The sequence below is a fragment of the Solea solea genome, chromosome 21, assembly GCF_958295425.1.
Source record: "Solea solea chromosome 21, fSolSol10.1, whole genome shotgun sequence".
Lineage (NCBI taxonomy): Eukaryota > Metazoa > Chordata > Actinopteri > Pleuronectiformes > Soleidae > Solea > Solea solea.
The window spans coordinates 117,731-131,995 of NC_081154.1; the positions used below are offsets into that span (position 1 = coordinate 117,731).

Sequence of the window (14,265 nt, forward strand, 5' to 3'; positions counted from 1 at the left end):
AGTCGCATGGTCATTGTATCTGTATTTAAATATAATATATACACACATACACACACACTACAATGATGTAATATATCTATTTCCACATTGTTCTGTATATTTTAATAAATATAAATAAATAAAAGAAGTTAAATATTTAAAGTGTGAAAAAATTAACATATGAAATACCTTTAATAAATGCATATTTATTAAAAGTATTTCATATGTTTATTTTTTTTTCATATGTTTATCAACACTGTAGGTGGCGCTAATGAGGCTTAAGCACTCGGTGCCACCTGTCAATCAAACAGTAGAACAAGGAAGTAGCTGCTGTGTACTCTGCAATATGAGTGTGTACTCTGTACTGTGAGTGTGTACTCACGAGTACTTCTCAAGTACAAAAGTATATCCTTGCGTACTTGAGTACTGAGACAGGGCGTCTCCCCTCTCACAGCACAATGAGTATGGAGCTGCTTCCCTCTGCTGGTCACAGCTGGATCTGCACTCCTCACTGCTTAATAATAAAACATAAACTTTAGATTTTAGTATTTTTTCATTTATATTCATTTTGTTCAGTGGCTGAATTTTCATTGCCTCACCTGCAATACTAACACTCTTCACCAGAGGGAAGCACACATGAAAACATTACATTTATTTACTTTCTTTATTGTTTTCTTTACCTTTTACAGAAATAAACACAGACTGGATTTTAAATAAATAATTCATTCATTCATTCATTAAAAACAGAATCACTCAACTTCAGGTCACATGATCACAGTCTGAAGAGGAGGCAGAGCCTGTGACACTAGCACAGGTGAGAGGAATCAAACCTAGTGGTTTGTCCTCTCAGGCTGCCGTAGAAAAATGACAGCACAAGATCACGCCTCCGTAAAACCAGGTGACACACTGAACCTTTAACTAACATCTTCTCTGTTACGCCACCATGTGGACAGCCTGAGGGCTTTCACTGTCGTCCTCTACGACATTTGTCAAATGTCAAACAGGAAGTGCAACTGAAAACCTGCATGTGTTGCAATGTTTGACGTTTGCGTCTACCTGTTTACGGTTTTGTCAACGTAAACGTCCCACGGAGAGAAAGACAAAAAAATGGGAGTCGTCATTGCGACCGAACAAAGGCAGGTATGTACATATGTAAAGGGGGCGGACTTTATTGTCAGGTGCGTTACGACATCACTGCTACGTAAGACGTCAAGTAAAAGTGGGCGGAGCTGAGGTTTTTTGAGGGTTAGACCAGTGAGATGTGTGTGTGTATTCACAGCGGCCCGTGCAAGGACGTTCCTTCTGCGTCTCACTTCGTGCCTCAGCTCAGTCACTTCGTGCCTCAGCTCAGTCACTTCCTGCCTCAGCTTAGTCACTTCCTGCCTCAGCACCGCGTTTTCCCGCTCTAAGAACCCGGCTCGGACGGCGATCTGGCTTTCTTTGAGGCACCGTGTGTCGTGGGACCGTTTAGCCGCCATGTTGTTTTTCCGGTGCCGGGCTATGGTATAGTATAGTATAGTATAGTATGGTATGGTATAGTATAGTATTTTATAGTATAGTATAGTATAGTATGGTGCGGTGCGGTACGGTACGGTATAGTATGGTATGGTATAGTATAGTACGGTATAGTATAGTATGATTTGGTGTAGTATAGTATGGTATAGTATAGTATGGTGTAGTATAGTATGGTATGGTGTAGTATGGTATAGTATAGTATAGTATAGTATGGTATGGTATGGTATAGTATAGTATGGTATAGTATAGTATAGTTTATTTGTTTATTTATTAGGATCCCCATTAGCTGTACCCATGGGCCAGCAAATCTTCCTGAGGTCCTTCTTTTAAAAAACAAATCATTTAAGATCAATTTAAATTAAAGCTGCAAGCAGCGTTGTACGGGACCTTGCAGCCGCCACCCCCGCCGGCATGCCGGGTAAGACCTGGGCTCTGTGCTCTAGCCGGGTCACTTATCACGCTTGTGAAGTTTAGTGCAGATTGGTCAATTATGGCAATGTTACAGGTAATTTTCTGTCTGGGAAGACCTACTTCCTGTGTGCAGGTCATACTTTGCAGAAGTGTTAAGGGCGGGCCCTTGGTCTAACTTATCAACTTTCGGGCTGATTGGTCAATGTTTGGCGAAGTTAAAGGGCACTTCCTGTTTCAGCCAACCTACTTCCTGTGTGCAGGTCATGTCTTGCAGATGTGTTCAGGGCGGGCCCTTGGTACCACACATCAATTTTGGAGCCAATTGGTCAACGAACGGGCAAGTGACAGGGCACTTCCTGTTTCGGGTGACCTACTTCCTGTGTGCAGTCATCTTGGATGGGTCTAGAACAATTTGACGCATTTTTTGAGTTCCTACGATGAACGCCCTCAGACAAGTTTGTTCAGTTACGAAACTAGTAAAACGTCAAGATGGATGCCAAATCCAAGATGGCCGACTTCCTGTTGAGTCGAGGTCATGGTGTCAAAAGGATTTTTTGTTCGTCTTGGGCCGAACAATAATCCCACCAAATTTTGTGAAATTTGGTGAAACTAAATTTCGGCTTGCTTCATAGGCATGTGACCTGTGGGGGTGCTACCGAGCCATTTTGCATTGGTTTTTCGCAATACCAATATTTAATCGAATTTTATCTGCAGTTCTGATATGCGTGCCAATTTTCGTCCATTTTCACGTACGTTCAGGGGGTCAAAGTCCAGATTCCCCGCGGAGAAAAATAATAATAATTCCTAGAATTACAATAGGTCCTCGCACACTGTGTGAGTGCTCGGTCCCTAATTACAGACATGTTTCAGACAACACATTATATACTGTAAATATTGTACATAGTATAGTATGGTATGGTATGGTATAGTACAGTATAGTATAGTATAGTATAGTATAGTATAGTATAGTATAGTATGGTATAGTATAGTACGGTATAGTTTGGTATAGTACGGTATGGTAAAGGGTTAGGGTTACATAAAGATTCTGTTACATCACACTGTGAGATATAATGTGACACTTCACAAGAGTTCAGACTGACTGAAGATTTATTTAATTGTGTTCACTTTTACACTGGGCGTTCCTCGGGTCACTGTAAAGTTGTCGAGTTAGGTTAGTAAAGATTTGTCAAATGTATGTCAAACATAAATAAAACATGTATTCTACCCCATTACAATTAGTAGTAGCAGTATCAGTATCTGTGAATCTTTACATTTTATTTAATTTGTTTTACTACAAAAACGGGGCGGCCCATAGCCGAGCAGAAACTGAACTTTGCAATCAGAGGGTTCCCAGATAAAGTCCCCGCCAGGTCAAGAGGCAGGCTGGGCTGTCGCTAAGCAAATTGTTGGGCCACATGCAGTGTACCCCTCGTGCTGGTTCCAAGCCTGGATGAATGGGAGGGTTGGGTTGGGATGAGTATGCAGCATAAAAATCTCTCTCCAATCAAATAGGCAGATCTTCCGCTGTTGCTGATGTCCCCTAGAGGGAGAAGCCACAAGAAAAGAAAATTGTTTTACGACAAAGTTACATTGACACAAAGACCTTGTTCAGAAATGAGACAGACACATCTACAAGTGTGTGGACTGTGGAAGGAAGCCAGATACCTGGAGAGAACCCACGTGGGCAAGGAAACAAACTTGCTGTGATGGCCTGATGGTTCCTCAACACTCTTCAATTATGGTTGTTGAAGGAAGCAACAGGATCTGGCATCAGCCCGACAGAGCACAGGAAAACATCAAGCTTCAAATCCCCAGTTCAAATCCCAGTCTGGATTGACCGTTTTTTCTTCTAGCTTCATTTATTCACAGAACACTCCCCCACTACTCATCCACACATACATTACTGATGATACTGACTGACACACTATGTTTAGTTATTGTATAGATTTTGTTATTGTATTAAAAAATGTCTTTAAAAGACCACCAGTTGTTCCTCTTTCCTTTAACCGTCATGATCTAAGAGCTGGATCATGACGATGCAAACGCCACACAGAAGTGCCTTTAGTTGAACTGCATTAAAGTGACAATGTGTAGGTATCAACTGTCAGTTTGGACTGACCTGGATTTGACCCAAAAACACTCTTTGAGGTAGCAATGCTCACATCACACAATGACATGACTGACCACGAAGGAACATGTCCAGTACCTTTCCCATCACAGACAAATTATAGGTAGTGAGTGAATCTGGGAGGGGGGGGGGGTAGTTGCAGTGCAGGACTGGGATCTTTGTGTATGAGCATTAGCCTTGAACTGTTGGATTTGGGATGAGAAGAGAGGTGGCTGCAGGTCCAGGTCGGGGTTACGAAGAGTTTTCTGAGGGACAGCAGCACCGACAGAGTAGCTGTAGGCAACAATTTTGTTTGGACTTGGGCTTGTCCTCTTTCTCTTTTAAAAAGATACAGGATTCTGATTCTGATTCTTTTAATTCCTCGTGTGGAAGTGAATGGATCTTGTTGCTCCGCCTCAAACCAAAAACCTTTCTCCACACCGATGTCTTCTTCTTTTTCTGCAATTCATGAAGTTCATCTTCAGGCAGGAACTGGTCCTCGATGGTGGAGGGTGTCTCTAGAGAAAAAGAATATTCTTTTAAATCCTCGTGTTGAAGTGGATGGATCTTGCTGCTCCGCCCCAAACCAAAAGCCTTTCTCCATACAGATGTCTTCTTTTTTGGAAATTCCTGAGTTTCATCTTCAGACAGGAAAAGGTCCTCTGTGGTGGAAGATGTCACTAAAGGAGAGCGGGAATATTCTTTTGAATCTTCCTGTGTAAGTGGATGGATTTTGTAGCTCTGGCCAAAACCAAAAACCTTTCTCCACACAGAGGACTTCTCCCTTTTCTGCAACTCAGGTGTGATGGAGGGTGTCTCGTGAGAAGAGTGTGAATAACACGTCCCCTTGGTTTTACCTCCTGTTCTCAGTTTGTCCTGATTCATTTGAGTCATGATCCTACTGAGGGTATGAGAACAACTGTCTGCCACAACTGTTTCAGGGGTGAATGTCATGTCATTGTCAGCAAGAGTCTTCAGAAGCCCATTTAAGATTGCTTGGGAAAAGCTGCATAAAGAAGCCTCCATTTGTGTCGGAGTGAGATTTAAAGGGGAAACTGTGGAAGACGATCTTGTTACTGGAATAATACAAGCTAGTTTGTCATCAGTTTTTCCTAAAGTAGTAGGAACAAGGAAATCAGGGGAAGTGTCCCTCTTCTGTAATGCACCACTGATGCTAAAGGATGGAGTTCTTTCAGAGACTTCATCTCCTTCATCCTCTGACACACTTGGACTGCAGATCTCCTCAAAGGCCTCCAAGCAACTTTCTTCTACTTCGGGGGTGCACAAATCCACATCAGTTTGAGGATGAGCACTCAGCACCCCTTCTAAAATAGCAAAAGTAATGCCAGATAGGTTGTCATCAGATACCTCTGCAGTGGTAGGTATGGTGGTAACAGGGGACGATGTTGTCCTGCTGTCTTGTAATCTGGTAGTGAGGGTAGAAATTGGCATTGTGTCTTTGACAATGCCATCATCCTGGACTTCTGGTTCTGCTTGAGAGAGAATGAAGTTCTCAAAGACCTTGGTGCAGGTTTCTGCTACCACATAGGTTAACATATCCACCTCTGTTTCAGCAGGAGTTTTCAGAACCCCATCCAACACAGCTGGAGTGACACCATGTAGCATGTCATCAGTTACTGCTGCAGCATAAGGTAGAGGGGAAACAGGGGAAGGTGTTGTCCTGCTGTCCTGTGATCTGATAGTATGGCTGGAGGACGGTATTGTGTCAGTGACTTCATTCTCACCATCCTCTGACTCAGCTGGAGAGATACTGAAGGTCTCAAATGCCCCAGCACAACTCTCTGCCACTTCAGCAGTCACCATATCCATCTCATCTAAAACTGATGTGATGCCAGGTAGAGTGTCGTCAGTTACTGCTGCATCATTAGGTAGAGGGGAAACAGGGGAAGGTGTTGTCCTGCTGTCCTGTGATCTGATAGTGTGGCTGGAGGACGGTATCGTGTCAGTGATTTCATTCTCACCATCCTCTGACTCAGCTGGAGAGATACTGAAGGTCTCCTCAAATGCCCCAGCACAACTCTCTGCCACTTCAGCAGTCAGCATATCCTTCTCACCTAAAACTGATGTGATGCCAGGTAGAGTGTCGTCAGTTACTGCTTCAGCCATGGGTATGGGGGAAACAGTGGAAGGTGTTTTCCTGCTGTCCTGTATTGACACGGAGTGGCTGGAGACCTGTCTTGTCTCAGGGACTCCCTTTCTACTATCCTCTGACACAGCTTTAGATAGAGTGCAGGTATCCTCATAGGCCTCAGAACCATGATCTGCCACCTCAGGGGTGAACATTTCCACCACATCAAGCACTGCCTCAGTGATAGGTATGGGGGAAACAGGGGAAGCAGTTTTTGTGCTGCCCTCTGATTGGACAGAGTGGCTGGAGAAGGGTCTTGTCTCAGAAACTTCATCTAATTCAGCTGGAGAGATACTGCAGGTCTCCTGAAAGGCCATAGTGCAACTGTCTTCCTTGATAGGAGTAAATGTATTCACCTCATCCATAATGGCTGGGGCAATGCAAGGTAGGTTGATTTCAATGACTTTTGCAGTGGGAGGTTTGGGGGAAACAGGGGAAGGTGTTGTCCTGTTGTCCTGTAATCTTATAGAGAGGTTGAATGACGATCTAGTCTGAGGAGCTTTATCTCCACTTTCCCCTGACTCAACTTGAGAGACACTGCAGGCCTCCTCAAAGGCCTCAGCGCAACTGCCTGCCACGTCAAGAGAGACCATATCCAGCTCATTTAAATTAACTGTAGTGCCAGGTTGGATGACATCAGTTATTGCTGCAGTGGTAGGTATGGAGGAAACCATGGAAGGTGTTGTCGTGCCGGAGGACAGTGCTTTATTTTCATCTCTACCATCATCTGATGCAGTTGGAGAGATACTGCAGGTGTCTTTAAAGGCCTCAATGGAACTGTCAGCCACCATAGGAATAAATGTATCCACCTCATCCAAAATACCTGGGGTGATGCCAGGTTGGGTGTCATCAGTTACCTCTGTAGTGGTAGTTAATAGTGCAGTAGGGGAGGGTGTTGTCCTGCTGTCTTGTAATCCTAAGGAGCAACTGGAGATTTGTGTCATAAGACCGTCCTTATCTCTACCGTCCTCTGACACAGCTTGAGAGTGTGTGAAGGTCTCCTCAAAAGCCTCAGTGCAACTCCCTGCCATCACAGGGGTGACCTCATCCAAAATAGAAGGGGTAGTGCCAGTTTGGGCATCATCAGTCACTGCTGCAGTAGTAGGTATAAGGGAAACAGGAGAAGGAGTTGTCCTGCTGGAGGACGGTCTTTTCTGAAAAACTTCATCTCTACTATCATCTGACACAGCTGGAGAGGTGTCTTTAAAGGCCTCAATGGAACTGTCGGACACCCTAGGAGTGAATGTATCCACTTCATCCAAAATAGCTTGGGTGATGACAGGTACGGTTCCATCAGTGGTAGGTATGGCTGAAACAGGGGAAGATGTTGACATGCTATCCTGTAACCCTGTAATTATCTCAACACCTTCATCTTTGCCCTCCTCTGACACAGCTGGAGCAATACTACAGGTGTCCTCAAAGGCTTTGGTGCAACTGAATTCCACATCAGGGATGAATGTATCTACTTCGTCTTGAGTAGAAGTACTCAGAACCCCCTCCAAAATGGCTGGGGTAATGCCTGATGGAATATTGTCAGTTATTTCTACAGTCGCAGGAATGTGGAGAACAGGGGAGGGTGCTGTCTCAAAGACTTCAGTGCAACCATCTACCACCTCAAGGGTGAATGTATCCACTGCAGCAGTAGTTGATGAAGTTGCTGCAGTTGCTTCAGTTGAGTAGCTGAATGACAGTCTATTATCTACAACTCCAATATTGCTGGTATCCTCTGACACATCTGGGGGGACAGTTAAACAGACTCTTATTTGGGTGTCACTTAACATGGCAGTGATAGGTGTTGAGGAAACAGGGGTGGCTGTGTACTTGACATCTTGTGATCCGGTATAGTGGCTGGAGGATGGTCCTGAGACGGATGCTTTCAAACCGTGAGGTATACTGACGGTGTCTTTAAGCGCATCAGAGCAAATCTTTGCCAAATCAGGGGGGGGCGTGGATGCATTAGGATCAGCTCTTATAAACTCATCCAACAAAGTTTGAGCAAAACTTAAAAGGTTTTCCTTTCCTGACTCAGACGGAGCTTGAGAGACCCCGCAGGTATGGTCAAAGGTCTGAGAAATGTTTTCTGCCTCAAGGGTTGATGTTTCTATCTCTTCTTCAGCCGCAGCACTTGGAGAGATTCCATGTCGGGTTTTGTCAGGTATTGTTTCGGTAGAAGGTGTAGGGGAGACTTCTCTCTCAGCTGGAGAGATATTAGTCCCTTCAAAAGACTCAGTGCAAATGTCTTCCACTCTAGGAGTTAATGTATCTGCCTCTTCCAAAACACCTCGAGGGATGACAGGTTGGGTGTCCTCAGTTACTACTGTCGTGGTAGGAATAGGGTAAACAGAAAAAGGTTGGCTGGAGGATGGTCTTGTCTCAGGGGCTTCATCTCTACTATCCTCTGACATAACTGGAACGATAGTGCAGGTCTTGTCAAGAGCCTCAGCAACTTCAAGGATGAACATATCTACTCCATCCAAAATCGGTGATGTGATGCCAGTGTCATCAGTTATTTCTGTAGTGGTAGGTATAACAGATTCGGGGGAAGGTGTTTCCTCTAAAATTGTAAGGAGGCTGGAGGATGGTCCAGTCTGAGAGACTTCATCTTCACCACTGGTCTCCCCAAAGGCCATAGTACAAACATCCTTTACTGTAGGACTGACTATTTCCACCTCAACCAAAATAGATGGAGTCATGGCAGGTTGGGTGTCATCCGTTACTTCTGTTGCTGTAGGTAAGGCAGAAACAGAGGATGGCCTTGCCTCAGAGATTTCTTCATCTTCACCATTGTCTAACTCAGCTGGAGAGACACCACTGGTCTCCTCAAATTCCTTAGTACAACTGTCTTCGACCTTAGAGGTGACCCTGTCCCTCTCATCCAAAATATATGGAGTAATGCCTGTTTGGGTGTCATCAGCAATTTCTGTAGCGGTAGATGAGGTAGAAACAGGGGAAGCGGTTAGCCTGCCCTCATCTGATCTGATAAAGCAGCTGGTGTATGGTCCTGTCTCAGAGACTTCCCCTCTACTATCCTCTGACATGCCTGGAGAGGCATTCTCAAAGGCCTCAGTGAAACTGTCTTCCGCATTCACAGTGGTGAATGTATCTATCTCATCCAAAATAGATGTGATGCAAGGTTGGGTGTCATCAGTTACCTCTGTAGTAGTAGGTATTTGGGAAATAGGGGATATAAAGCAACTGGAGGAGGGTCGTGTCTTAAGTAAGTCTTCATCCATAGCTTCCGCTGACACAAAGGCCTTGCTGCAACCGTCTGCCACCTCAGTGGTGAACATATCCACCCCATGTTGAATAGTAGTACTCAGAACCTGATCCAGTACAGCTGGAGAAATGTCGGGAAGAGTGTCATCAGTTATTACTGCAGTGACTGGCACAGGGGAAACAGGGGAATGTGTCTCAATGACGTCTTCATCTCTACCATCCTCTGATACAGCTGGAGAGAGTATGCAGATCTCACAGGCCTCTTTACAAGTGTCTGCAACCTCAGGGGTTACCATATTAGTGGTATGGGGAGGTGTTTCTTTAGTGCCTTCTAATTCTCGTAAGTGGCTGAATGATAGTCTATGCTCTTGGACTTCAAAATCTCTGGTATCTTCTGACACAGTTGGAGAGGCACTGCAGGTATCGGCGGCGACCTCAAAGGTAGTGGACATCTCAAGAGATACACAGATTCTAGGTCGGGTGTCATCACTTAATGTGGCAGTGGTAGATGTTGAGGGGGACACTGTGTGCTTGAAATCATGTGCTTCGAGATCGTGGCTGGACAATGGTTTTGGGGCTGAAGCTTTAAAAGCTGGAGGGATGCTGCTCGTGTCTTTAAGAGCCTCAGAGCAAATCTTTGCCACATCAGGAGGGGGCTTTGTTATGTCAGGATCAGCTTTTACAAACTCATCTAACAAGGTTTGAGCAAAGGTGAGAAGGTTGTCATCTGTTGCTGACTCTGAAACAGCTGGAGAGAGCCTGCAGGTCTCCTCCAAGGTTTGAGAAATTTCTACCTCATTATCCACCCTTGTGGATGTTTCCATCTCATTTTCGGCACTTGGAACTGCATCCAGCGTGGTTGGAAAGACTTCATCTTTGTCATCTTCTGACTCAGGTGGAGAGATTTTGCAGGTCTCCTCAAAGGCCTCAGTGACACCATCTTCCACCTGAGTAACCGCATACACCTCATCCAAAATAGCTTGGGTGATGTATGCAGGTAGGGTTTCATCTAATACTTCTGTTGTGGTAGGTATGGGGGAAACAGGGCAAGGTGGAGAGACAGTGCAGGTCTCATCAAAGGCCCCAGCGACACTGTGTCCAACCTCAGTGATCTCATGCAAAATGGGTGAGGTGGCGCCACATTGGGTGTCATCAGTTACTTCTGTAATGGTAGGTATGGTCGACACGGGGGAAGGTGTCCTGCTTTCCTCTGATCTGGTAAAGTGACTGGAAGGTGGTCTTGACTCAGGGACTGCACCATCATCTGATCCAGAGAGAGTGCAGGTGTCCTCAAAAGCCTCCTCATCCACAATAGATAGGGTTTCATCAATTACTGGTCTCGTCTCAGGGACGTTATCTCTATCTTCTGACACACCTGGATAGCTAATGGAGGTCTCCTCAAAGGCCTCAGTGCAACGGTCCGCCATCTCAGGAGTAAATGTATCTTCCTCATCCAAAATTGTTGGGGTGATGCCAGATAGGTTGTCATCAGTGACTACTTCGGTGGTAAGAATGCTGTCTTGTGATTCCACATAAGGGCTGGAGGGCCTCGTCTTAGGAACATTGTCATCTCTGCCATCTTCCAAAACAGGTGGAGAGAGAGTGCAGATTTTTTCAAAAGCCTCAGTGCAACTGTCTACCTGGGTGAACGCATCGACCTCATCAAATTCTGTTGCAGGGGTAGGGGGAGGTTCTTTTCTAGTGCTTTGTGATTCAGTTGAATGGGTGCATGATAGTCTCCCTGTGTCTTCAAAATCTATTGCATCCTCTGACACAGATGGGGAGACCTTGTGGGTATCCTTAAAGTTCTCTGCTATCTTTTCTGCTATCTCAGACATTTCAAGAGTTAAAGTGAATAATGGTGTGGCAGTGGTAGGCGTTAACAAAGCAGTGGAGGCTGGGTGCGTGTCATCCTGTGATCCGCTATAATGGCTGGAGGATGGTCTTGTGTCAGTATCTTCTAAAGGTGGAGAGATACTGCCGGTGTCTTTGAGAACCCCAGAGCACATCTTTGCCACATCAGGGGGAGATGATTTTGCATCAGGATCAGCTCTTAAAAACTCATCTAACAAAGTTTGAGCAAAGTTTAAAAGGTTCTCGTCATTCCCTGACTCAGACAGAGCTGGAGAGACTCTTCCGGTCTCTTCAAAGGTCTGAGAAACACGCTCTACCGCAAGGCCGGACATTTCCATCTCATTTTCAGCAGCAGCTCTTGGAACCTCATTGTCAACCAAACCCATGATTTTGTCCGACACAACTGAAGAGAGAATGCGGGTTTGTTCGAAAATCTCAGAGGAACCAACTGTTTCATCACTGGTGAAAGTTTCAACCTCAACTCTAACAGTAACACTCTGAAACTTATCCAGAGTATCTAGACAGATGCCAAGTTGGGTGCCATCACTTACTGCTCCAGTGTGAGGTATGAGGCAAGCAGGGGAAGCCGTTTTCCTGCCGTCCTTTGGTCCAATAGAGTCACTGAGAAATGGTCTTGTCTCAGCAGCTTTTTCATCTCTACACTCATCTGACTCAGCTGGAGAGAAACTGCAGGTCTCTTCAAAGGCCTCAGTGCAAACCTTATAAGTAGACTCCACTGTGATGCCAGGCTGGGTTTTGTCAGCGACTGCTACAGCGGTGGACAGAGGGGAAACGGGGGATGGTATAGTGCTGATGCCTTGAGATCTCATCTCAGGGACTCCTTCACCTCTACCCTCCTCTGACATAGCTGAAGAGGAAGTGCAGATGTCTTCTATGGCCGTGATGGAACTGTCTGCTACTTCAGATGTGACTGCATCTAACTCATCATGTACTGCTTCAGCAGTAGGGGGAGGTGGTTTTCTGGTGCCTTGTGATTCAGCTAAATGACTGGATGATGGTCTGCTCTCTGGGACAACATCTATGGTATCCTCTGATACAACTGGAGAGTGCAGTTGTATATTGCAGGTGGTCTCAGAACACGTGCTTACTACCTCAGACACCTCAATAGTTACAGTGATTCTTGGTAGGTTAATGGAGGCAGTGAGCTTGTCATCCTGTGAAACTTCCAAACCTGCACAGATACCACCCGAGTCCCTTAGTACCTCAGAGCAAATCTTTGCTACATCAGGGGGACTTGTTTGTGCGTCAGGATCAGCTCTTATAAACTCATCTAACAAAGTTTGAGCAAAAGTGATAAGTTTCTCTTCCTTTCCTGACTCAGATGAAGATGGGGAGACCCTGCAAGTCTCCTCAAAGGTCTGAGAACCGTCTTCTACCTCCAAGGTGGATGCTTCAGTGGTCGTAGGAGAAACGGGGGAAGCGGTTTTCTTGCTGTCTATCTCAGAGACCTCTTCATCTAACTCAGCTGAAGAGATACTGCAGATCTCCAAGGTCTGAGAACTGGTTTCTACTGCCAGGGTAGACGTTTCCATCTCATCTTCAGCAGCAACACTCGCATCCCCATCGAGCGTAGCTGGAGAGACGCCATGTTGAGTGTCATCAGTTATTTCTTCAGGGGCAGGTGAAGGGGACTTGGAGACATCTTCATCTGCATCATCAGCTGAAGAAATTCGGCAGGTTTCCATCTCATCTTCAGCAGGAACAAGGACTTCAAAATCCACAATTTTCTCGGACTTGGCTGAAGAGGTCTCAGAACCGCTTTCCGCTCCTTCCTCCTTAACTTCAGCAGCAGCACTAAGACCCTCATCCACGGTAACTGGACTGATGTCAGGCTGGGGGTCCTTGGTGGGGCTCTCCTCTGAACCAGTAGATTTTCTGGAGGACGGTCTTGTTTCAGGCTCCTCAAAATCCAATTTATCTGGAAGGAATTTTTTCACAGCTTTAACAACTTCCGTAAAGGCAGACTTCTGTTGGGACAGACTCATCTCTTTTTTGGGTTTCCACGCATCCTCTTGGGCAAATGCTGTCCTCCTTGCGAAAAACTTATCCAGATAGTCGTCTACCTTCTGTATAGTGGTCGGACCTAGCATGCTTTTCTCCTCCTGATCCTCGGACATGGCACATTCCTCTTTATCCCAGCGATGTACCTTCTGTACCAGGTGATTGACATCCTTCGTTACCTGACTGAAGACGCCTGTAACCGGGTGGTCCAAATTAATATCTGACATTAAATCATTATCTCCGTACTTTGAAAATGCAGGTTTAGTTTCAGACACTTCAGTATCTGCGACAGTCTCGGACTCAGGTGGTCTTGAACAATCGTTCACATCCGATTTACCCGACAAGAAAAATTGGACAGCTTTAAGTACTTCAGCAAAGGTGGACTTGTGTTGGGTTAGACCCATGTCTTTTTTCAGTGTCCTCTCTGGCTTTTTCGCGTCTCTTGTGATTTGAAAGTCTTCTTCAGTGAACGCCGCCCTCCTTGAGAAGAACTTATCCAGATAGTCGTCTACCTTCTGTATTGTGACTGGACCCAGTGTCTCTTTCTCCTGCTCGTCCACAGACGCGGCGCGTTCCTCTTCATCCCAGTGGTGGACCTCCCGTGTCAGGTCACTGACATCCCTCGTTACCCGATGAAAGATGTCCGACAGGAAAGGGTGGTCCCGACTGATGTCTGTCTTCACATCATCCTTCCCCATGGTGGGTGCAGGGGAAACAGAGGAAGTCTCTTTCCTCCTCTGTTTCTCTGGAATTCTATGATCCTGACGCGTTATTTAGTGATTTTACAAAATAACCTGGTGTGTTTCAGAGAAGTTGCCATTTGAACATCGCATCACTGCTTTTTTCTCTGTCCACTCAGAATTCAAACTATACCAGTGATGAGTGGATGAAAGGAGACGCCTCCTTTCATCCACTCATCACTGTTACAATGACAACGGCTTTGGAATTTTCCCTCCTGCTGACAAACCACTCACTCTGCCACACCAGAGTCCAGAGAGAGAATCACAGGGGC

The 14,265-nt window shown here is 45.5% G+C and overlaps 1 protein-coding gene across 1 annotated transcript; it reads right to left on the bottom strand.

Annotated features, from left to right (window-relative positions):
• Window positions 1-2,975: 2,975 nt before the first annotated feature.
• On the bottom strand, window positions 2,976-14,092 carry LOC131448332 (mucin-2-like). The gene is made up of 2 exons (XM_058620696.1): window positions 3,571-14,092; window positions 2,976-3,445 (listed from the first exon to the last, which is right to left on the bottom strand). The coding sequence occupies exon 1, from the start codon at window positions 13,949-13,951 to the stop codon at window positions 4,265-4,267; it is 9,687 nt and encodes a 3,228-aa protein (XP_058476679.1). The 5' UTR covers window positions 13,952-14,092; the 3' UTR covers window positions 2,976-3,445; window positions 3,571-4,264.
• Window positions 14,093-14,265: the final 173 nt, after the last annotated feature.

What these genes read in the sequence shown, in the direction of transcription:
- LOC131448332 (XM_058620696.1), bottom strand. Translation starts at nt 13,951, where the DNA reads ATGGGGAAGGATGATGTGAAGACAGACATCAGTCGGGACCACCCTTTC.